The sequence below is a fragment of the Cuculus canorus genome, chromosome 2, assembly GCF_017976375.1.
Source record: "Cuculus canorus isolate bCucCan1 chromosome 2, bCucCan1.pri, whole genome shotgun sequence".
NCBI classification, from domain to species: domain Eukaryota; kingdom Metazoa; phylum Chordata; class Aves; order Cuculiformes; family Cuculidae; genus Cuculus; species Cuculus canorus.
The window spans coordinates 87,463,840-87,488,789 of record NC_071402.1 but is presented as its reverse complement, the minus strand read 5'-3'; the positions used below and the strand labels follow the sequence as shown (position 1 = coordinate 87,488,789).

Below are 24,950 nucleotides of genomic sequence, written 5' to 3'. Positions count from 1 at the left end.
CCATAATTGAGCCAAAAAGTGCCCCCTTGTGTAATCCTGAAGCTGCCACTTCAGGAGTGGGTTTAGTTTGACATAAGCAAAAGGAGGAGAGGGACTAACAAGAGAAGCTTATAACATGGCAAAGCAATGAACCGACATGCTAATTTCAAATTGAGATCTACCCAATGTGCACAGCAGAGGAATTTCCATTACACAGTACAGCATTTGTGTTCCATTACGTTTGTAAGTGGGGGAATACTGTATCTGAATTGGCCATACACAATCACTGAAATACAGGCATAACAGACTCGTCTGACAAAACCAGTCTTGCCCTACTCTTACCAAAAGCAATTAAAAAGCAGTATTTTACTACACCTAAATTCAGAAAACATGGCTTAATAAGGGACTCAGCTTAAGGAAAACAATCATTTTTCCAACACTGCCTCTGGTATTTGGGCTGTCTCATGACTATGCTGTGGTTGCAGCTGAACATCATTTCAAGCAGCAGCACAACCGTACCTCAGCTCTAGCACCATTTCTGAGCAGACTGATGCACAGTGGCAGGTGTTGGCACTGAACTAAAACTTGCCACCTTTATGAATGCCTGCGTCTTTGGCCACTAACTTAATTGTGAAGAGAATTTCCATATAAACCTGACCAACTGATTTCCTCCCCGGAAATAAATGTTCCAATTTACTGCCTTTTTGCAGTTGTGTCAAAGTTGCCCATCCGTAGCCTTATTACCTCAGAGAGCAGCCAGCCTAGTGCCAGAAACAGAGTCATAACATTTCCCTTCCCAGAGTGGTGTCATTAAAAAAGCCTTCAATTATTTAGACAATTAAAATGAGCTATTCCAGCCCTCTTGCCCTGCTAAATTTGTCAAGACAGCCAAGTAGAGCTAGACTCTTTCTGCAACAGCTAGAAGAGTCACTTGGATACTGCAGGTGAAGGCTGTGCCTAACCCAGGTCAATAACAGCCCTCCCCAGCTGGGGAACTGAAGAGTTTCCAAAGGATAACAGAGAGAGAAGGAAGGAGGAACTCTGCTGGTGTTTTCCCCTTTGTTTCTCTAGACAAGACTCACGTTCATCCAGAAGTTAAGTAGCTTATGTCACACCAGACAAAAACAGACGGAGTAAAGTTATCTCAGGAAAGAAGGTCACTTAGTTTGAGAACAAAGATTGATTCTGTTTGAGTCAGAAGAGACTTAATTTTTATTTCCTTCCCCCTTTCTTAAATTCCATTAGAGGGGACGGAGAGAGAGGGACAGAGAGAGAGGGACAGAGAGAGAGGGACAGAGAGAGAGGGACAGAGAGAGAGGGACAGAGAGAGAGGGACAGAGAGAGAGGGACAGAGAGAGAGGGACAGAGAGAGAGGGACAGAGAGAGAGGGACAGAGAGAGAGGGACAGAGAGAGAGGGACAGAGAGAGAGGGACAGAGAGAGAGGGACAGAGAGAGAGGGACAGAGAGAGAGGGACAGAGAGAGAGGGACAGAGAGAGAGGGACAGAGAGAAGCAAGCAGACTGGTAGCTATCTTCATTACTCTTCACGCCAACACACCAGGAACAGTCATCCTGATATCTCTCCCCTCTACTCGCATTTAAATCTATAAAAGGCACAACAATTCTGGCATACAGATTTGTGTCAATATGCCAAAATTAATTGGTAGATAGTATTAAAAAAAAAGAGAGAAGAGGAAAATAACCTTCAATCTCAGCAGTTATTTTTCAAAACACATAAATAATGACAGATGTTAAGTCAAATTCAGACTATCTCCAACCTTAAGACAATAATAAACCCTTTATTCTATTACATAGCTGGTGAGAAGACCATAAAGACAAGAAAAAACAAATTAATGTTTTGTTAGTGGAAATAATCTGAACCTACACTACTGTACTTTGCTGTTCTCAATTTCTACACATACTTAGTGAACACTACTTCACTGGCAGGGAAAACTATCTCTCAAATGAAGAATGAAATTCCTAGGAAAAAGTGAAAATATTTTCTCCTTCTCTATATTGGAAATTTATATTTGAAATATGAAAACATTAGCTTTTGGCCTTCCAAACTGAAACATGAAAAGAAAACCTTTACTTGGGAAGCCATATCAGAATGCGACAGAAACATAAATCAGAGTAGGCTGATACACAATAACTGGATTCCATAAATATGATCACTACTTTTTGAAGCATTACTTGGAAGAGATACAGCTGTACTTAGCCTAATAGTTCCACTACACTGAATCCAATTAACATCTGCAATTTGTACTTTTAGACTACTGTATCTTTAAAAATGCTATTTTATAGCATATTTTTCTTAGTGCAATCTGTTTTACTCCTACGACTATTAAGGAGTTCACCATTCCAATTTAAACAATAAAAAAAACCCCAACTTTTTCTCAAACATTGAACCAATTTTACAATCTTCCCTGCTTAGTCACTCGTACACGAGGGTACTTTCTTGAGTTTGGAAAGGTACACAGGAGCTACGTATAACACTACCAGTCATGAAGATTTGGAAAGATGCACTAACAGAACCAAATTCTTTCTTAAATGTATTTACAAGCTGAATACAACAAAAGCAGTGAAGTTACATAAACAACATATTCCAAGTGTCTTCTAAAGTATTACAAATAGCAAAAAAAGTATTCCGAGGCTACAGAGCCAAGAAAAGAACTGCAGCACCAGAACAAAGCAAATGTTGGATGGAGTTTGTGAGTAGTAGACTTCTGGTTGTCCATATCACCCTAACTTCTCCTTCTTGCCCTACTGCTTTAGATGGCTACACTTTAGTCTTTGGCTTCAAGTAGATGAGGAGAAACAAGAATAGAAGTAAGGCTACCTGGCTCTAAGGCCATAACAGTGTGAAAGAAAGTGGGGAAGACCCACACCATGGAGCATGCAATGCCACTCCATTCCTTGCAGTAGGTCACTCCTCATGTTAGCTGGATTTGTGTAAGTAACTTCAATAAATGTGTACACTTAAAAGCAAATGCTTTTCCAGAGAAGCATCCACAGTGGGGTCGGAGAGAAAAAAAAAAAAAAAGGGAGAAAACTCAAATCTCTTCCAGTGCATTTACTGGCAGTGTGCCCTGTGGGGCCTGGCAAGGGGGAGATGTATATTTGGCACGTCACACCTCCATCCAACTCTTTTTTGCCAATCTCTTTTTCATACACCAAATGCAATAATCACATAATAAGTTGGAGACTTTCTTCTCTGCTCCTCAATCTCTGAGGACAAGCTAGGATCAAACTACATCGCATGCCGACTTCTGGCAAGTTTGTCTGCTGGGTTCACACCAGCTTAGTCACTAATACTGTTCCTCTATCTTGCTGTCTGAGAACCTAAGCATTCTCTGAGTAACAATGGCATTTCAAATTATCTACTCAATGGGTTTGTAAGGACAGTTTAGCTTGAGGACTCCCTCAAACTCTGGGTTTTCAGGTAAAAAACAGCTATCCTAGAGTTGGCAGTAAGGGATTTCAGAAACACTTCCATCAATATCTCAGAGTTCTCTAGCTGCCTCATACCCTATAGATACAACTTCAGGTTACTGCCACTAGCTCAGAGGAGTTTCAGCTGAGATGCCTGAGAAGACAGTTGATTTCTAAAAAGGCTCTGGGAGAGAAAAATGCCAATAGATCTTAAGATAAAAATCCATTTAATCACTGTTAATAATTAACAACAATCATAACAATAACTTGTACTTCAGATAAAATTGGCAAGCATCATTTTGTTTATCGGTAAAACAAACTTTGTGGCTTATTACAGCCTCCTCTCTTTCTTTTTCTTTTTTTTTTTTTTAATCTACCACAGGCTTATATAAAAAAATCCACATACTGACAACTTCCTTTTCAATCTTAACAAGCAAACAATATTCTTGATGCCAACAGTTTTTTTTCCAACTGCACTGACTGAAACAATTACAATTATGTATAAATGTAAAGCGTGCTTAGCCCAGTGAAGCAGAGCAACAGTAAATAAAGACCACGGTTTATTTATTTGCTTCAAACTTGGCGCAAGAGTACTTCATAAAACTAGTAAGCATTAACTCTTTTTTCACATTTCAGAACAAGAGCTGTGAAGTTGCATCACAGACAAGGGGAAAATGAGGTTTGGGAACACATCATGTGTGTGTGTGTGTGCGTGTATATATATAAATAAATCTCAACGTTATGCTTAAAAAAAAGAATCCAACAACCAACAATAAAAGAGCCTAAGCAATAAAAATTGCGACAACTTAAAACAACAGAATGTCTTCAGTCGTTCCACTTGCAGTGTACAGGAGGTAAAACACCAAGAGCTTTAAGTCAAATTCTGACTTAACGGGGATATAAGTCACTTCTAATACTGCAAAAGCTGGGGAATCTCCTCTCCCCTCAAAAGAAAAACACTCTTTCCTATCATTTTAAAAAAGCTACTCTGAGGGAGAACAAGTTCCAACATGAACTGGTGTTTTTTCTTTTTTTTTAACAGATGAATTTCAGATTCCCTGATTTTATACGTAGTATGAAGTATGGATTCTCCACTAATCAGGAAAAAAATACAGGTAGCTGTATACAGCTTTCAACATTCAGATGTTTCAGTTGCAGAAGTTCACAGCTGCAGACTATCTACAGCAACAGAACTTAAAGTTTCAGTAAGCAGTAAAGCCAATGAAAGTGTAGCTACTAGGGGAAAAAAGCACATCTACACCTCTGTAAACTTCTACATGCTACCAGCAATTTAGTTCCCAAGATAGATTTTTCACTTATGCCATGCACTGAACAGGACTAAGCATCCTATTCAGAAGTGCAATAAATTACATTATTTTAACAACTGAAAGAAGTAACTGCATAAGCAAAAGGAGAAATTCTTGGTTTCTTCCCAGTCCATTCCTGACTGTACCTCCCAAGTCAGTGCAGCATCTCATTACTATGACCCATCTGCTTGTAGGTCTACTCAGTGGGTAGCTGAAAAGTTCGTATTTTCTTCTGTTTGTAACATAACTCTTGTTTCGAAATCCAGCATCTATGAGCATTTCTTGAAAAGGACCAACTAGTACTAAGAGCTGCTTACAGCAAGACATATTTTCCTAGGCTGCCTTGCTAACCAGATTTTAATCAAAAATTGTACAAGGAAGGGTAGGTATATAAATGCCAATGCGTTTTGTTCACAATAAACAAGCACATGGTTATTTTGGAGCCTTACATACTTCTGGGCTTGATTTACTGGTGCTGTGCCCTGTGTGCGGCTGTACTTTAGCAATTAAGAATTTGGTATAAAAGCCAACATTACCAAATCAGAACAGCAGAGATTTTGTACTTGCTTTGCAGTGGTTGGAAAGAACATAGGAGAACAAAAAAAGACTTTTGGTTATTCCAGTCAAGTTTTACCTCGTGTAACCCCCAAAAGATCTGAAAGTGGTTCTATGAAATTATATTAAATAGAAAAAGTCAGACAAAAAAAACTTGCCTTCCCAGGAATGACTGAGCTTCCCTTCCTTTGCACATGCCTTCATACTGAAGTTCACTAATAATCTCAAAAAGATAATGTTCCCTCCTTGCTAGATACTTGAGTATTTACTCACTACAGAAAAGCAGACTTACAGTAGCAGTCAAACTGGCTCAAAGCTTTTTGGCAGCACAAATAGAACTCAAGTTTTCCCACCCTAAGGAGGAGAAGGCAGCACTATTTCTTAGGACAGGAAGAAGCATGGCTTTGGGAGAGCACACCAGGACCAGAGGCTCATGCTTTTGATGCTGTTGGGAGGCAAAAGATAAACAATGGGGCACTGCTCTTCCTAACCCTCAGCAGGAACTACCACCGCTCACAGCTCTTTCCACTGGCACAGCAATGGAAACAGTGGCAGCAGCTTCCACCTAATCACTGCCTGGGTGATGCCACCTGTATTGGATGAAGGAAAGGCTGAAGGACATCAGCAGTGGTAGAGAGAAGGTCAGGGTCACGGGGCAGGAGTTCATGAGACACTGGCTCCGATTCACTGAAACAGTGCTGTGTAACCTTCACTCATTTTTATGTTTTCTCCAAAAGGTCTCAGAACTTCTCATGCCTTTTTGGCAAGATCAAAGCAGTGGAGGCAGAGCAGACTATTCTTCACTAACAGAACAGAACCAGCTCTCAAAACAATGAGATCCTCGATCAGTTTTGCACCACTTCAGGTATATGCCACTTCTCCAGACTTTCCTGATGCGGAGTCTCAGAAAACAGGGAGAGTTATATTTGGTCATCTGAACTCTGTCAGTTTTGCATGTTCAGATCTACATCAGCAAGGAAAATTCTAACACTTTTTTAACTTTCAGCGAGGTTCTTCAGCCAGCTGTTCCTACAACTGCAGCACCAATAGAACATTAAACGAGAACTCCCCATCACATTATTTATTATTATAAATGCATTCTAATCGCTGACAGAATTAGCTGTAGGTAGATGGACAAAATAGAATCAAGTATCTCCTGTAGACTTCCTGATATTTAAAAGAAAAAATACAAAAAGAATTATTAAATCAAAATCACTCATTATCTGTCCATGTTCATCACCTAACTTATGCTAAAATTCCACTTGCTATCTGGATATCTGTACTGACATACACAGAATATTTAATCCAGTATTCCTCACCAGACTGTGTTCATAAGCTCTTGGAATCACTGCCTATTTTGTTTGTGAAGCAGACCTACTGGGTTCATTCAACTTCCACTATGCCAAATTTTTGGAGTTTTTTTCAGAACGGATTGGAATTCTATAAAAATACAACATCCCACACAATCCATCTTGTATTTTTCACTTGTTTTTCAAAGATGAAGGGATCTGGAAATGTGGTCTAACACCTTTTGTTTGAACAGGACCATCCACAAATATAAATCTGAGGCACTCTGCAATTCAGGTACCACTGAAATTAAAATCACTGTTTTATATTCAGTACAGAAACACTCATCTTTCTGAATACGGAAAGCCTGCTGATTCCACAGATCTGGAACACATACATTAAATCATTCACATCACTGATCGTGCTGCTGTCTACCCATTTGTTACATTCTTGGATGAGCTGCAGTGCAAAGAACAACTGGAAGGTCACACTTACTAGGAAAGAAGAATTATGGCTGAGCAGAATAGAAAGAGGGCAGGAATCAGGCTGAATGTATTAAATCAAGGCTTTCTTTGTTTGGAGGGTTAACAAAAAGACCTTTAAGTAAAGTCACATGCAGTACTATCCCTGCCTCGATGCACCCCTTCAATGGGCAGCTCACCAACTCATGTTCACCCACGGGAGTCAAAGATCCAAGAACTACAGTCTGGCCTCAGTGGGTAGGTGGAAAACAACACATTCTGTAAATTGCATTTTAGACTGAAAATAATCTTGTATTTACAAGAAAAACATTAAGTGTTTTATGAAAGCTAGTCTGTTTCCAACACACAGATTTAACCAACTTGTGAAGCCTGACAGCCTGGCCACAAAAGGATGTAGTAATTTTTTAAATGAGCTTAAGTTCAGGAAAGTTCCTGCAGACCAGGGATCACTTGGCTCCAAGGGTACAGGAAAACCAGAAGAACAATATCACTTTACCTTTGTAATTCACTAAGCGCTCTATTTGTGGATGGGCTAGGGTTTAGCCTCAGGAAGTTCTGCTTTAAATTGAGATGAGTGAGGTCTTGGCTATAAAACAGGTTGGCAGGCAGATGCTCCAGGCTGCAGCATGAAAGATCCACTGAGCTTATGCGTTGTGATGCAACCTGGAAGTCAAGAGGTACATCAAGATGTTAATATTGTCATAAGAACACTTACTTCACCCCTATTAGCATAGGCAAAATTGGTTTTAAGCACAGCAGAAGTCAGTGTTAGCATATATAGTTGATATAACACAGTTTACATCATTGCTGCAAGTTATGCCATGATGTCTTGCTTTGCCTCAGGTACACAGGTTGGCAAAAGTTTGTCAAACTAATAAGTGAAATGGATTCATTTTTATCAATGAAGTTATGTGATACTCCATGACCAGAAAAAAAGATAAGAGATTTGATATAAACTTCAGTGTAATCCTTTAGTTAGGAAGCAACATCAGCAATAATATAGTACAGAAGTCTTCTCTATTGCTTTGTGGCCTGTTAGTATACCCAAATGAGTGGAGGCAAGAGGCTGTCACCACCCCGTCTCGGTTTCAAGGGTCAAAAGCAGTTATTAAATGGCAGAAGAAAGAGTAATCCCATTTATATCTTGCCATTACCATGGCAGCAGCAGGAAAGCACTGAGCACTCATCTCTTATTGAGTTAGAAAACTGTTCAAGTGCGATAAATTAAGACAAAACCAAAACTGAGATCTGGAGGTTTAACACTGCTTTCTAGAAAGGGGAAAGCAAAACACAGGTTAGAGAAGCTAAAGAAATCATACCACCTAGCACTACATACAGGTAGCACCGTACCACAGAAATCTACAGGCAACAAATTCAAGTAACAGCAACTCTGCCCCTTAAGAAATCTCTGAGATACAGCTGGGTGAGCTACATCCTGCTGCTTTACTTATTTACTAGGCTGTCTTAAGCACCACCACTCCACCCACCCTCAACACTGCAACACAGAATCCACATATTTTCAGTCCAATACTATTAAAAATATCCTTTCATAAAGCAGAGTTATGGAGCTAGTTACATGACAAAGCACCACCACGCAGTAGTACAAGGCAGCGAGAACAGTGGGCAAGGAGGAGGGGTCAGATGCTAGGATGATGAGAGGCATTTTTGGAGCAAGTATGACTTAGATCAAAGAAGGAGAAGCAAACAACTTAACCACCATTTTAGACTTCTGGGACTCCACAAACAGTACTTAAAGGGTTACACGTTCTGTTAGCTGCTCACTGCAAGAGAAGCAACCATTTCATTTTGTCATTGGCACTTTTACTGGCCTCACATGCCAGGATTCTGGAAGTACTAACACCGCATCTAAAGGTCAAAAAGAAGAAAAAAAAAAAAAAAGCAACAACTCATAATCAAACCTCAGTGACAGTCTGTAAGAGCTTCTGAACTCTGATGAGGGAGACACTACCTCACCTTCCACCCTTACCATAAAGTACCCTGAACCTAAAGACAACAGGTTTTGCTGGCATAACCTAAGCAGCTTGCCAGTGAAAGAAAGGCCAGGCAGGTTTGTGTCTTCCTTTTTTTCCTCTCCAATGCAAGCTACACAGGCGTCTGGATCAGTGGTGTCTATTATAAACACACATCCATAAGCTTCAAGAGGAACAGACGGTGCTGTGTTTTTCTCTAATGCGACCGTTAATAATCCAGTCCTCCCACATCCATTAAAATGCTTGAATTTTTGTTACTCAATTAATTCAGACCTTTTATTACTGTAGCTACTATTTTTCTTCTCCTTGTAGTACTAGACAAAAATTATTCACAGGCTATTCTGAGCAGTCATTTCTGAAAGCCAGGTATTCAGTCTGTTTATGGCACCAGAACCTGTCTGGTATGGTACAGTTCTCATCACACTGGAAGTACAATAGATGAAAAAAATGCTGATACGCATTAAACTAAAAAGAAGAACATGTAATTTCAGGTACAATTTTTACATACCTCGTTGCTACTGCTACTTATTTGAAATGTGATATGAACTGTAGTAAGAAACCCACCAATGCTTAGTAAGGCACATTTCTCCCAAAATATCTAAAGTACCAAAACTGGTAAATCTGAATGTGAACCATGACAAAAGCAGCCAAAAAAAAAAGCCAATTCTACTCTCATCTCAAAAAAGGATGCAAATCCTTTCACAAAATCATCGAGCCCTGTGAAAAAAATCATGTTAAAAATAATTTTGGTTTTACAAGTTGTATGTTCTGCTTATTTTTTTGTTTGCTTGTTTGCATTTTGCTTTTAAAGGAATCACTTTGTTATACGAAGAATTTAGATAAGATTTTCATGCAATTCACATATACTGAATGATGCCTCTACCACAGTGATAGCTGTAGAAACCAAAACCATATTTTAAAAGGTATTAGTTCTGGAATCAACTGTAATTTTATTAAAGCCTTTTTGTTAGCAAAATAGAACCGTAAGAATTAACTTCTCAGTTGTTACAAGGAATACTCATATAAACAAACACAGTTATTCTCACAGGCAGGGATAAAGACTTTTCTCCTTTTGTTGCTCAATACTCTTCTGCAACAAATTCCTAGAGAATAAAGGAACAAGATGAAAAATGAAGAAGAGTGGCAAGGGAGAACAACATCTTAACAATACTTTCTTTGGTTCACCAGAAACTTTCATCAGTTGTTTCGAAGTTGAACACTGAAATTCTGAAATTAAGTTGTCCCCAAACTGAACAATAAAGGGATATTTCAATCTCACAGTCATCTTCAATTGACTTGAGTGCAGTAAGACTGTGCATATGTGTGTTTGCTCTTGTTCATTAAGAACAAAATATTTTTTTTATAAAGTGATACAATCTTTAAGAAAGCATTGAGTTTCCTTCATTCACTGTGGGGAATCACTGCAGAGATACACTGATAAAGGGTAAGAAAACACTGACTAGCACATCCCTCACAGACAAAGACTAAAGCATCCAGAGGAAGGGAAGCTAACTGCACAAAGCAGGGTTTCCACAAGAAGAAAAAAAACCCCAAACAAACAACAAACCCGGACATTCCTCTGAAGATAAATACCTCAACAAGTTATCTGGGCTGGATTCAAGAGACCCATGCTCCCACAAAAACAGTGAAGAGTCAGTGTGGTAGCAACACTAGTGGGAAAGGCTTTCTACACGTGGAATCTGCATCAAAGCACTCATTATCACTAGTGTGTTGTTTTCTTCTAGAAAACTAAAAAGTATAACTGTCTTACATGCTTACATACGTATATAAAAACAAAACCACAAGCAGCACAGGTCACAACTCCCCAGGCAGAAGATCAACCCCTCTGGAACATCTTCTCATCACACCCTAAACTGCATACACATCCTTAACATCTGTTTTCATGCAAAAACCTTGCACTTTTGCAGCTGGAATAATGACCTTCTCTGAAGACAGTATGTGACACTTCTCAGTTACTGCAGCTACAGTATAAGCTGTAGAGTCAACACTTGTTTTTGCCAGGGAAGCAAGGCATACAACACTGACAGCACTGCAGCTGAAGTGCATGGCAAGATCTGTGCTTCTGAAGTACCACTTTTCAGTTAGGATTCTGGGTCATGAAAAATACAAAGAAACAAGACGAAACACACTACCTTCTCCATTCCCTGCACACAATTGGCAAACATTTTGAAGTCAATAATTTTACTGCAACGTCTTCAACTGCAATACCGGAGCAGCTGTAACATGGCAAGTCCAAATGCAACTTTGCACATCAAACCACAACATCCAATGGAACACTTTTTTTCTCGAGTTCCTGTTGTAACCTCAGTTATGCAGCCCTGGCCTACAGGGGGTTTAAGATTTATTTCTTGGTCTCCATGCAAGTACGGCATACTAAAGCGCACTTTCAAAGAAGTAGGATACAACAATAGCACATGTACTACAAAGAGCCCTGTATCTATCCAGTGCAAATAGCAAAAAGTTGTCATTAAGCTTTTAATTCTCCCTTGCAGCAGTAAAACACAGCTTTATTCTGTGAATACCACCAGATATTACACTGCCAGAGAGATCTCTCCTTCCCTCTGGCAGCACACCTTCTGCTGTTCCCCACCTGAGAACCACACACATAGCAAAGAACTAGGAGTCTCTCAAATATGAAACCTCCTTTATAGACACAGGTTACTTTTGCCAATATAGTACTTGCAAGTGTACACAATAATTCACAAAAGCCAGCAGTACCTTAAAGAAAAAAAGACTGAACTGCTTTGATTTTTTAAAAAAATTATTATTATTCTTTTAAAAAAGACAACAGTATTGCAAGACAGGTAAAAGTGTTATATGGGTTCACTGTAAATCTTTAGCAGCTAGCAATAAAAACAGAGAAAAAAATACTTGCATCAACCAATATTCTTGCCTATTCTTGCTACACAGGGCTAAAAAACCACTTTGCTTTGTCCATCAGTATAATGCCACCTCTGTCACTGAGCTATGCAACAAGACTGATTATGTCTTTGTTTTAAAATCTTGGCTATACTACAAAAATGATCTGTTGCTGACAATGGATGTCAGCAATGAACACAGCTGAACCCAGCTGTATGGACAAACACGAGCCTTGTTTACACAAGGACATCTTTTAGTGTGACCTGTGGTGTGAATTTAAACTAACGTAATTACGTCTTTTTCCTGTTTACCCTTACTGCATTCCCTATAGCTCTATTCAGATAAGAAATTACTATTTAGGACTTCAACAGAAGACAATTAAAATAACTAAACAGCCCACACTGCACAGGCAGCCAAATTCCCAGTCTGTTTGAACTGAGTAGATGATGTTAAATTACACCTGCTGTAGACATGCTAATGCAAAGGCAGTGTAATTTTTCTCCTTTAGGATTTGTATTTAAACAGTTTGATAATCATCACATCCCACCAATGCCTGCATAAGGCTTAACTAAATCATGATACATATGCTTGAAATAGCTAAACTAACTGCTCAGAGCAAACAGGTTCTCCTTGCCTCAGAACTAACCTTGCTTTAAATCCTAATCCTCCTTTCTATTCAAACATCAAAGCCCCACTCGGCTGAGAGGCCTCCCTCTGCTGAGCTGAACTCCACAGCCAGGAAACACATCAGTGTTCTCAGTCACAGCCAAGAGACAAGGAACTGTTCAGACTGGTAAACAAGCGAATGCCAAAAACCTTAATGAAGGGGGTGGGAGAGGAAATATATTATATAAAGGTTTTCTTTTTCTTCAAAGCCACATAGTTTCATTTTTAAATGACAAATTTTAAAATGGGTGCAGTCCAAAAGGTGAAAATATAATGGCTTTTCTGGCCTCTCTTTTTTGTTTTCTTCCAGACTTTAAATTAGCTTTCTAACTCAAGCTAAGGGCCCTGCAAAGAAAAGATAAAATTCAGCAGAGGCTGGAGAATAGGTCCGTTGGACTTACAAACCCAACAGGCAATGCCACAGGCAAAAGCCGTAATTGCCTACTGAGACAAAGGGCAGGAGCACACGCGAGTGTGGCAGCATTCACAGGGCACATGCTTCTTGCCCCATCTCTCCTCCACAGGCGACGCAGTCAAAAGCCTCTGGTACAAACATCTCAGGCCAGTAAGACTCAGGGGCACGAAGATTAGTTAACTTGCCCCTGCTCTCCTCTCCTTAGCTCTCAACAAAGACTTAGACAGTATGCAGAATAGCTCACTTCTACTTTTGGCTCTTGTGCAAAGCTGTAACTACTTAACTGAAAACAGTAGCCACAAACACCTGTGGGGAGGGCAAAACATGGACACAACGGAGCAAAAGCTGCACGTCTTTACCCTTCACAATGGGAATCCAGAGAAAATTTCATAGATATGGACGTCAGCATCCCAGGTGTCGTGTCAACATCTTGGAAGTGAGATTTGGTCAAAAAAGTGACATTTGTCACCTGTCACTTGGAAACATGTGGCACTATCTGAAGTCATTACCAGAACACAACCAGAATACATCTATTTTTGTTCCTCCAGGAGGAAAAATGCTCTTCCTTCAGAGATCAGGTACTGGTATCAGTATTACACGGAGAGTGATATCAACACTGTTACCTTGGTGGTAAGTCACGCTGGAATGTTCACACTGTTAAGAGCCCTGCAAGGACAAGGCTTAAGATGCAACCTGGAGTTAAGGGACAGTAATTAGCTGTAGCAATAAGCTACTTATAATTCAGACGTGTGAATCTCCATTTGGTGGAGCAAGGAATACTAACATCCTCGAAACAGCTTGACTGAAAACAATTGGTAAATATTGCAAAACCAGTGACAGTCTCACAAAAATTGAAGAATACCCCATTTTCTTCTTAGAACTTAGTCTTAGACTTAATTTTTAACAAACTGCTGTACTGCCAGCAAGCAGGCTTCATAATGAGCAGTCCTCCAGCAAAAACTCTGTTCAGCATTTACAAGACTCTTGCCAGTGAAACTTCCAATAGCTGTTCACTTGTCTGAATCTCCCCAGTCCCACTAGTGGGTTGTGGGATTTTGTTTGTTTTAAATAAGAGGTTTCTTATTCAGTTTCTGACCTAGGTTCTAACACAACTCCATCATATGGATTAACTCTAAAGTGAAATGAACTCTCTTCATGCCACTATTTCATAGTGACTCAGAAAGGCCTGCTGACCCAAAGATTTTATAATACAAACAATCATGAATATAGCTTTCCTGGCCCAAGGCCTAAAACTGGTCTCCAGCACTACTTCCCTCTTATCCCTGGAGACCTCCCTCCTCCTCCCACTGACTACAGAAAAAGCCTAAGGATACCAAACATCCCTAAAAGTAGTTTTTGCTAATAATACCTCTCCTTTTTTCCTCCCTGCTAGACTTTGCTTGGAAAGGCTCTAAGTGTCACAGCCATTCAGTCTGAAGACTGACTCAGTTATCACCTTATACATTCTGAAGTACTGTGCTATAGTACAAAAGCCTCTCCAGTCTCATAGGATCTGTTCAGAGACAATTAGTTCCCTTGTGCTTCATTAAGAGAAAAGGTACATTCCCCCACTCATTCGCACCCCTCTATCCCCATAGATTACTGAAAACACTGGGATCCTCCTGGATTGAACACACCTTAAAAGGCAATATCTGCAACACCTCAGTGAGCTTCTAGCTGTGAGCCACAGTGATGCTTCCCTTGCATGCATTTATGCAAGAACTGCTTCAATAATATCAGAACCTGATTTAGAGGCTTCAAAAGACATTACTTGAAAGCTATTCCAGATGTGTGGGCGACATGTAGTTTTCCATTCTCACTCCTGGCTCTACTCTATTATTAACTGAAGGCAGCAAGTCCAAAACAAGGATCACAGACTCTTTGAATTTCGGCAAGGAAAAAGAAAAAATTAAAATAGTGAAACAATAATTTAGCTAGAACAGAAATTAAGAGAAAAGCTTGAAGTTACCTATTACACCACATCAGAATTGGATGAACTGCTTTGAGATGGAAGACTAACCACTGAGCCAAAACACCAAGGTTTCCTCCTGAACCACCCAGAGAGAAGCTACAATGAAACACACTGGGAAGTTCATTTCCAAAACATCAACTAACCTCTAACAACAAAAGGCACAAAAGAATAGGTTTTGTGGGGAAAGAGGAGGAGGAACACCTTGAACGGCTACCATCAAAAGAGAAACAAAACTGGCTTCAAGTTCGCTTTGCCCAATCATATGCTTTCCAACTTGAGAAGACAAGAAGCCACCCACAGCAAGAATGACCAGATCTGACTGCAGAGCAAAGGTCCCAAGTATTGCAGATTTCACATGCACACAAAAAAGGAAGTCAAGTTCCGCACGGAAGCCAGAGGTTTGTTTACGTTCAAATGCTTGTAATCACTGCTAAAAGGAAGCTGTGGGTTTATTTTTAGGGATCTATTTTTAGATAAAGCATTATCTCAATATTGTCATTTTCTAGTACTAAAGGAAAAAATGGTTTCCTTGTACTAAACTTAGAATCATTATGTTTCCTGTAAGTAAGGATCAGCTCAAGAAAAGCCCTACTGAAAAATGAAGAAATCATTCAGAGTTCCTCATTTTCACTAGACATTGAATCAACAGTTGCAAACAAGCTAATGGTGCTTCTTAGTCTCACAAATGTGAAGAAACCTGGACAGTTGTTATCCTCAGAGAAAACAAGCTTTTGCAGAGCCCTGGATAGAGTTAAATACTATTTTCAAAAGATGCCACTGATGTTGGCACTATGCTAAACTCATTTTTAGGTTGTACTAGTATAGTGACTCATTTTGAAGCCTCCAAGTGCTACTAGCATAAGAAACAAACCGACTGCTGCATGGTTCACCCTCTCAGCAACCACCATGTTCCTGACCTCCAACCTGTCCCCAACACAAACACGACAGCCCCGAATCACAATGGTACATTCAAACACATGGACTAAGAATACAAAGCTGTAAAGCAATGTCAGAAACTCCTAAATGCAACACAAATAGTGTGTTTGTTGCACACAACAATTCTCTGTAGAATCACCAATGGTAAAACCAAATATACTCATCTGGAAACTCAGATCTCATGGAAACTAAGATAAAGTTACCTAGTTTTCCTCCAGAAGAGGAATACCGATTGTTTAGGAGGCTAAACAGACACTTGGAGAGGAGATACTGCATCCAGTGACTCTAAGGTATAAATCTGCAGCACTTTAACAAGTCACAATCCAGACTACTTTATACCCGTACGTGATTTTTCTATATACTTGCCCTTGGCATTGCTCTGTGGTCAAGGCTTTGGAAAAAGGGATTCTGAGCTGGTTCTGACCTGACCAGTAAGCAATAGAAAAAGCTTGTTGTTAACACCTGTAGAGACCACTGAGGTTTGACAATAACAATCCCTGCAACGTTGAACTCTACAAAGACATTACAGCACATTATAGTATCTAGAAACACAAAAAAAAAGATCATTTGGCCAGTGGGCAAGCCAGGGTAAATACAATGTAGGACTAATTTAACCATGAGACTAGTGGCTTCAAGTTCTTTACTGGCTGAAGGCTGTATGTCATACTAAAGAGCTCTGCAAAGTCTCAGTTCTACACTGAAGTTGGAATCTATACCTTAGCCTTTCTCCTGGCTGACCGCGCCTGATAGAAGAAAAATCAGATGTTGGCATCTGACAGTGTCTGAAATGAAGATGAAGCTATACATACAAATGAATATGGCTTATTTAATTAACAAGCAAAATCTTCTGTGCTGAAGGAAAAGTAGATGATTCTCTTTCACTAGCTTCAAGGTGGATGAAGCTGAAAAGCAGCTAAGCATCTCTAGCAATTACACCCAATTGTTGCTCACTGCATTTCCTCAGCACCATTCCTGTAAAACACTTGCTAGCACACACTGAACATTTCAGTCTCCTAGTTTGGAAATACATTTGCAGAACTGAAATCGAGTTCAGGAATTCATTTTTAAATTCCACAGAACTTATTTATATAAATGTGGTTTGTAACACCAAGCTTGTGTGCAACCAGAACTCAGACCTTTTTTGCTCAGCAGAAATAAAAATAGCGTTTCTGAAGTCATAGATCAACTTCATCCTCTTCACACAGCTCAAACTCACCTTTCACAACATAGTCTCCAAACAGAATTGTTGAACTTGTACTGAAAAAAGAGCTAGAAGACTGAGGCACTCAGTCAGAACTGGGTAACTTTAGAGAAAACAAAGCTAAAAAGTTATTTTTGCACTGCTACTTCAAGTCGGTCTCTACACAAGTTGAGGCAAGATTGAAACTCTTGCTGCAGAGGCTCCTGCATTACTTACATTTATAATCTAAACTCAATTCAAATCTGTTGTAATTTTCTGCTAGTTTCACGGTGCAAATGTAGGAAGAGAGCATTCTGCACTGACACGAAAAGAATAACAGCAATATGGCAGCATGCCCTTCTCCCTTCAATTAATTATTCTTGCTATTTTTAGCACTTCTTAAATGTAAAGTACACTGACATCATTATTTAGTCTCCTCTTTTTCACAGGAGGCTAGGGTTGTCTGGAACGACACATGCATTTCCACTGAAGAAAAAGGTGACTGAAACACGGAAGGGAAAATACAAAGGTAGGCAGGAGAAAACTCTTAAGGTTGAGGGCTTTTAAATCAAGGGTCTATTTTTTTGATATTTCTAGTCTTTTAAACAGGAGGGTTCTTTTTGAGATAGTTGCAGATCCACCCTGGCACCTCATCCCCACACAACAGCTTATTTGCCACTAAACACACAGTCACTACAGCCACAGCTGTAGTGCAACTCAGCCTGGGAAGTGGCCCATTTTGTGCATGCACACACGGCTGCGTGCCTGTACACCTCCACCTACCTACATGTATAGTGCAGCCACGCACAGACAGCCTACATGAGGCAGTCATGCATTATTTATAGCACTCGTCTCTCATCACCTCTCTTCCTCTACCTGCCTGGTTGAACCGAGCACTAAAGCAGGAAACAATTGTCGCTTGAAGCTGTCGACACACTTCCTGCTCTTCTAAAGCGGAGAGGGGAGAAGTTCTGTGGGGTCAGATAATCTGTCTCAGCATGCACAGTGATGCAAGCTATTTCAAAAAAGATAATATTCTGTAATTCATCCCTGCTTAAGCTCTGCAACACTTAATTTCTGAGGTAGACATTAACACCCCATTTCAATTGTATGACTTGGAACACGGAGGACTGATAACCCTTTTTACTTCAGCCAAACCACACATATCATGAGTTGTGTGGTAGTCAACAGTTACACAGCAAATTCAATGCTGAAAAACACTAAGCTAAATTCAGCTGTTATAAGTGCCACACAGCAGGAGCTCATCACCGCACCCCTAAAAATTGGAGCCTCTTAACAGCAACTTCCATCACTCAGAAACACCTTACCAATACCACCTCTCTCTCTTCTGCTACTTTAGGGTGTAGCTTTATAGATTTGGAAGTAGCAAATAAGGAAAGCCTTCATCGTGTCTTCACTGTTACTGTTAACTGCACATTCTTTGCCCATCCTTTGGCATTTGACATTCAAGTTGTAAACGGTGGCATATTAGAATCACTCTGCAAGTAATTGTGTGGGTTCCAGAAGCATTATATCAACTTCATGCAGACAAAATTCTTTAAAGCCACGAAGATGTCCTTTTTCTTCCCCTGCCGCTCCTCCTCCCAGTTGCATAAGCCTATTTTTCAACATTTGGCAAGAGAACGAACATATTAGATCACAAAGGACCAAATTTGTTGTTGTTTTCCTTTTGAGCTTCCTTAATTAGGACTCCAGTACTTGGGAAGTAAAAGGAAAGAAATGCACTGTGGTATAGAACTATCAATATTAACGAACAAGGCACATTTCCAGCTTTTAAAAATATTCTGTTTGAGGCTAAATCAGCATATCTAAAAGTGACCTATTTGGAGTAAGTATGCCACCAAGTTTGATATTTAGGTCAGTATTTGTGCAATAATTCCAGTCCGTCCTGAAAACAGGAGTTCTGTTCACCTCAGGACACACACGTACAAGAAAATTCAATCCGAACACCTATTAACAACCCCCTTCCAAAAATTTATCAGGGCAGAGCATGAGAGCTGTCTTGGCTAAGATACATTTCAGTGTGAGAACGAATCAGATTATACAGAAGCGATGCTCGTTTTTAATTAAGTTGAGCCCCAATCTCTGCAGACAAATTCAAATCTTATCTAGCACACATGTATTTATTGCAGGAGTAATGCGTTAGGATTTGCCTCATTCTGGAACACCATTGCCAGTATTCTGTGTGGATAAAGACTGCAGAGCAAGCATTCTTCATGAAGTCTCCTTTCGAGATTAAGCTTGTTATTGCAAAGTTAAAATAACATCATCTTTAACTCTTTTGAAGTATACAGAAAACAGATTTTTTTTTCACACTTAAAAAAATGAATTCAGCAATTTTAGTGAAGTATATTAACAAGGATCTCCTCCTACATCTATAATTAAACATTTAATTACACTTGTAAGTATCGGGAGCCTCAGTTTTCAGGAGCACGCATGAAAGACTGCAGAAAAACTACCGCTGAACATAAGTTAGCATGAATGTCAGGTTCAAAACAAATACCATTAATAACATCAATACTTAAAAAATACAGTGTTAAATTATTATCCATAATAATTCACAAAAGTGAAACCACTATGATTAAAGATGACTCTCTAAGCATCATGTGACTTAGCCCATAACAAACAACCAGAACCTCAAAGTTAAGAGGGCCATAACACTTCTCTTCCTAAATTTGCTTGCGTTTAGTCACACAGTGCTTTATTTTCTTGGTTAGCAATAATATTTCAACTTCTTTGAATCTGAGTAGGTTCCAAACACCTGAGGCAGGGCACCTTATATAAATGTTTTTGTTTTACTGTGTGAGAACACTAGCTTGCCTGAACTACAGAGCTGAAGATGAAACTTTCTTATTTATTTGTACATGTAAATCAGGGATGATGCACCTTACAACTAAGCTCTTTGGCACAAACAGCATTAGCTGGAGGAAATCTGAGATACTTTTGCAACATTCCTAGTTCCTCTGTTTCTGTTCTTCAGAAGAAGTGTTACTGCACAGCACTTCCCACACAACTGCCTTGCATACAATCATGCTTGTCTTATTTTTCAGTCTGAGGATAGAAAACCCAAACATCTGAAAAATCAACTTGAAGTGGCAAAGTACTATTTCAAAACCCATTAACCCAGAATGGCAACTTTCTGGTTTTGGGGCTGGGGAGTGGAGAGTTGGGGAAAACGAAGATTCATTTTTCCCTTGAAGCATGTTTTACCCACAAAAAGAACAGCATAAGGAGTTTCTTCAGTTCTGACAGTCTGAAAAGACGTTTTAAACTATGTATTTTCTTTCTACTCTTACATAAGAAAAATGGAAGGGTATCATGAGCGCATGGGGCTATGTTCTCATGCTGGCTACCATCCCAATACTGTTAGTCATTTGGGTGAACCAGAGAGAAAGAGAAGCACAGCATGGCACAGAACAAGCTTATGCTGCCAGTAACTCAGAGGGCCTTTCTGGCCATTTATCTCTACTTCTGAAGTTCATTGTTTTCCAGTGTTTTTCTCACTCATTAGATTTGCCTTTCATTTCTCTGATGTCAATCCCTCTGGAGATGAAAGAGCACTACTCTCCCAGGGAGAGCCACAAAGCTGCAAGGACTCAGAAACCTGACAGACCATGCCTGACCGTCTCATAAAACATGCCTTGGAGATTTCCACCTTGAGGCTTAACAGACCTGAGCAGTGATGCCAGAACAGTGTCTTTAAAGAGAATTTTAAAACTTACTAGGAATGAAACAAAGGATATTTTAAATAATGCATGCATTGGGAGGTGCAGTAGTTACCGCTCAAAGAAAGTTTGATATAATAATCAAACCTCTTAAAAACCACAGCCCACACCGTACCACTGGCACTAGGCTGGATAATACATTATTGCAATTTGAAAACACAGAACAGATCTAGCGTGCCATAAATATCTCTAAGTAGTACTACACAAAACCAAGTGGCTTTACATAATAAAGAGCATGAACAGACAGCCCTATCAAGGATAAAACTAATGGACAGTTTAGGCTCAAACAGAAAACCAAAGAGAGATTGCTGGCAGCACAGCGAAAGGACTTTGATGTTGAAAATAAATATCAGTGGTTCAAGATAAATTACTTTAGAGAGGATTTATCAAAAAAAGTGGCAAGGATTAAGAGATTATTAAAACAGATAATTGCAAACACAATCTTTCAGCAGCACAAAGAGGAACTGAAGAGTAAAATGAAATAATGAAGGACCTAAATTCCCATAATAAATTGTGCTCTAAGCACAGTACAAAATTTGATATACAAAGGCTTTACTTGGTAATTTTTTTTTTACTGACATAACATTGTTTCTTATTTTAAAAAAAATCAAAAATTTATAAAACTGAAGAGAGATTCAGCAACTTCTCCAAGCAAGAAAAAAATTCCTTAATTCTAGCAATTTAATCTTTAGTGTAAACAACAAATCAGAAAACTCCAACAATATTCTAGATCTTATTAACATTGAAACAAAGCTTTTTAAGCTGAAATTTTGACAGATATATATGTCATCGTTTTTGTTCTTATAACCACACTCATCCATCCAGCTGGATCAACATGAGAAAAGGGAGGAAGTCCAGCACAGCACTTCACTTACACAACCAGGTTAGAAAGAAGTCCTAGTATAAATGCACAAAAAATCCCTACTGCCTGTTACCAAGAGCTCTCAAATTGGTTAACATCAGCAGTTAAGGACAATGAACTCGGTAGAGAGACTTATCTCTCCTACACGGAGAAGACAGAACTGGAGCAAACACTACAAACATCCCATTCAGGCAGGAATTAGCACTGTTCTCACCTTCGATGCTTGTCGAAGCCATCGCAAATATTCAGTGAAGTTATCAAAACAAATGTAGTAGGTCTGGCTTTGAGGTCCAGAGGAGCTAAATGCTAAACAGTGCTGGTGCTTTTTCACTTCTTCCACCTACAGTAGAGACACAAAACTGTTAGTGAACAAGAATCAAACACAACTCCCCAGGACAAAGTTAAAGCATGCCAAAGAGCAGCTCTTCAAGCAGAGTTGGCGTAGCCCTCTCAAGCACTCGAGCAGGACCTTGGCTGTCAAATATTCATGAAATCTACACAAACAAGGAATGAAAACAGAAGAATGAAGGAATCAAGTGAGAAAAACACCAAGAACGTCAACGTTTTAAGAGAGACCGAGCACCATAAAAGGCTCCTAGTGAAACACATTTAAGGCTGCCTTTGCACAACCTAAATATGTACAATTCATACTCTTGATTATTAAGAAATAGTTTAACAAAATGCTTCTCTTACAGCCCAATTAAATTCTTTGGCATTTCTCAACTTGCTAAAAAACACCCAGAATACATCATTCTGCTACCATACACGAGAAGTCCCACACAACTTATGGTCTCAATGTCTCAGCACCGCATTCTGGAAAGCCTTTGCAAACCAGGAAGTGCAGGGTATTTATGGGGCTGAGGAAGAATATTTTTCGAGCAATAATTTTAAAAACACTTAGTTCTGTGCCAAGCATCCTCCTCCCAAGCTTTGTCAGCAGAAGCCCTCAGTACATTTCTCTCTGCTTGATTCTCTTTTTCTTTTAAAATTTTTTGTTAACTTACTGCCTAACACAGTCTGCACAATGTACATTACATGAGGCATTTATGTCCAAAATCAACTCAAATTCCATGTTAAGCAATTTTTAAAAAAGTACACAATCTTCCCATTTGGAATGAAAACAAAATAAATTAAATCTTTTTTGTCTCAAAGAGAAGGCTGATGGGGAATACTGTCTTCCTCAGTGTGCTACCGCCAAGAATACAATTCACTGTCAGAGTTCATCCACTGCTGCTGAAAGAGGAAAGTATCTCCACTTCAGTAGCTCTGGGGAAGATCTGAAACTTGTTTCTCTCCCAATGACTCTTAAGAATCAAACTTATCAGTATTCAAGGTAAAAGTGCATTATTTCAGGTGTAAGTCATCTTCAAGCTAATGATTTTCTTCCCATTATCTTGGCTAATCAAGCCAAAACCAGAGTTCTAAAGCACTATTTAGACTGAGATAGTAATGTTGCAATCTTACTGCTTTCACTAAAGTTTCACAGAGTCACAGAACAGTCAAGGTGCGAAAGGACCTCCAGAGGTCATCTGGTCCAACTCCCCATTCAAGAAGAGCCACCAGCACTCAGCTCACCAGGACTACATCCAAATGGCTTTTGAATATCCCCAAGGATGAAGACTCCACTCTCTCTGGGCAACCTGTACCAGTGAAATGTCATCCTCATAGTGAAATGAATTTATCCTTGTGTTCAGATTGGACCTCCTGTGCTTCAGATGCAAGCAATCAGAAAGAAGTTCAGTTCCAGCTTTTTGCAAGTAAAAATGTTTGTTGCTGTTATCTTAAATTAGACTGCTACTCATATAATCCTGAACAGTCAGAAAAAAAACAGTGTCGAAATAAGCCCAAGGTTAATTTTCATATCTTAAGAGTAACCCAGCATGGATAAAAACTGGATGAAGAGGCATAGTACAGATCATTCATAATAGAGCTGCATGTATCTTTTGGCTATCTACTATTGCCCATGTAAAACATTTAACACTGCTCACACAAACAGGAAGCTGAAAGTGTTTCCCTTGCTCTTCTGTAGCATTTTAATCCAAATGTTGTAAATTGTTGGATATTAATCTGTCCATAATCAAAAGTCATTTATATTCTTTGATAACACCATTCACAGAAAAAAGCTTTTCGGAGACTAGCAATCATCATAATTGAATGCAATCTTCTCTGCCTAAAGAGATAAGGGTTAAGCAATCAAATACATAAAATGAAATATCTTACTTTTCCACCAATTAAAGGGAGGACATGCATCTTTCCAGTCTGGCTTTCTTTTACTGATGAGACAATCAGGCATGTTCCGCAAAGGATAGCTTGGCGTCTTGTCCATCTGTTGACTGGCAAATGTATTTTCCCTTTTCGAACATTGTACATTCCTGAGAGCTGAATCCGTTCAGAGCTGCCAATGCTGTGGGGCTTTCCTGAAATAGAAACAAAAGCATCCACTTAATCACGGAAAATCTTTGCCTCTTTCACTCAAATAATCCTGAGACTTTATCAGCAAGTTTTCAAGCCACAGACCACAGCGTAACAAATGAAACACAGCTTCAAAACCACACAAGCAAGAAATTTAGTATCAGCTTCAGTACAGGCTTCTTTCATAGGTAGAAGCGCATTACAGGTTGGCATCATGGAGAGCAGACCACATTACACCGTGGTACATTAAAGATCTGCAACAGTTACGTAAGTACCAATTAATGGTACCGGTCTTCTCCACGGGACCTGGAAATCAAATGTTCATAGAATCATTAAGATTGGAGAAGACCTTAAAGACCACCATGTCCAACGGTCAGCCCAACACCACCATGCCTATTAAACCATGTTCCAAAGTGACATGTCTACATGTTTTTTGAACACCTACAGGGATGGTGACTCCACCAGTTCCCTGGGCAGCCTGTTCCAACACTTCAGCACTCTTTCAGTAACTTTTTTCCAATATCCAATCTAAATCTCTGACACAACTTGAAGCCATTTCCTCTTGTCATATCATTTGTCACTTAAAAGAGACCAACACGCACCTTGCTATAACCTTCTTTCAGGTAGCTGTAGAGAACAATAAGGTCTCCCCTCAGCCTCCTCTTCTCCAGGTTAGACAATCCCAGCTCCCTCAGCTGCCCCTCATGAGACTTGTGCTCCAAACCCTTCACCAGCTTTGTTGCCCTTCTCTGGACATGCTCCAGCCCCTCAATGTCCTTCTTGTAGTGAGGGACCCAAAACTGAACACAGTATTTGAGGTGCTGCCTCACCAGTGCTGAGTAGAGGGG

At 39.5% G+C, this 24,950-nt stretch overlaps 1 protein-coding gene across 1 annotated transcript in view; it reads right to left on the bottom strand.

Moving 5' to 3' along the window:
- PHLPP1 (PH domain and leucine rich repeat protein phosphatase 1) overlaps positions 1-24,950 on the bottom strand; it is a 144,862-nt gene that overhangs the window by 45,569 nt on the left and 74,343 nt on the right. The window contains 3 exon segments of the mRNA XM_054058791.1: positions 7,539-7,705; positions 21,905-22,030; positions 23,911-24,107. Of these exon segments, the coding sequence (XP_053914766.1) occupies positions 7,539-7,705; positions 21,905-22,030; positions 23,911-24,107 (490 nt within the window).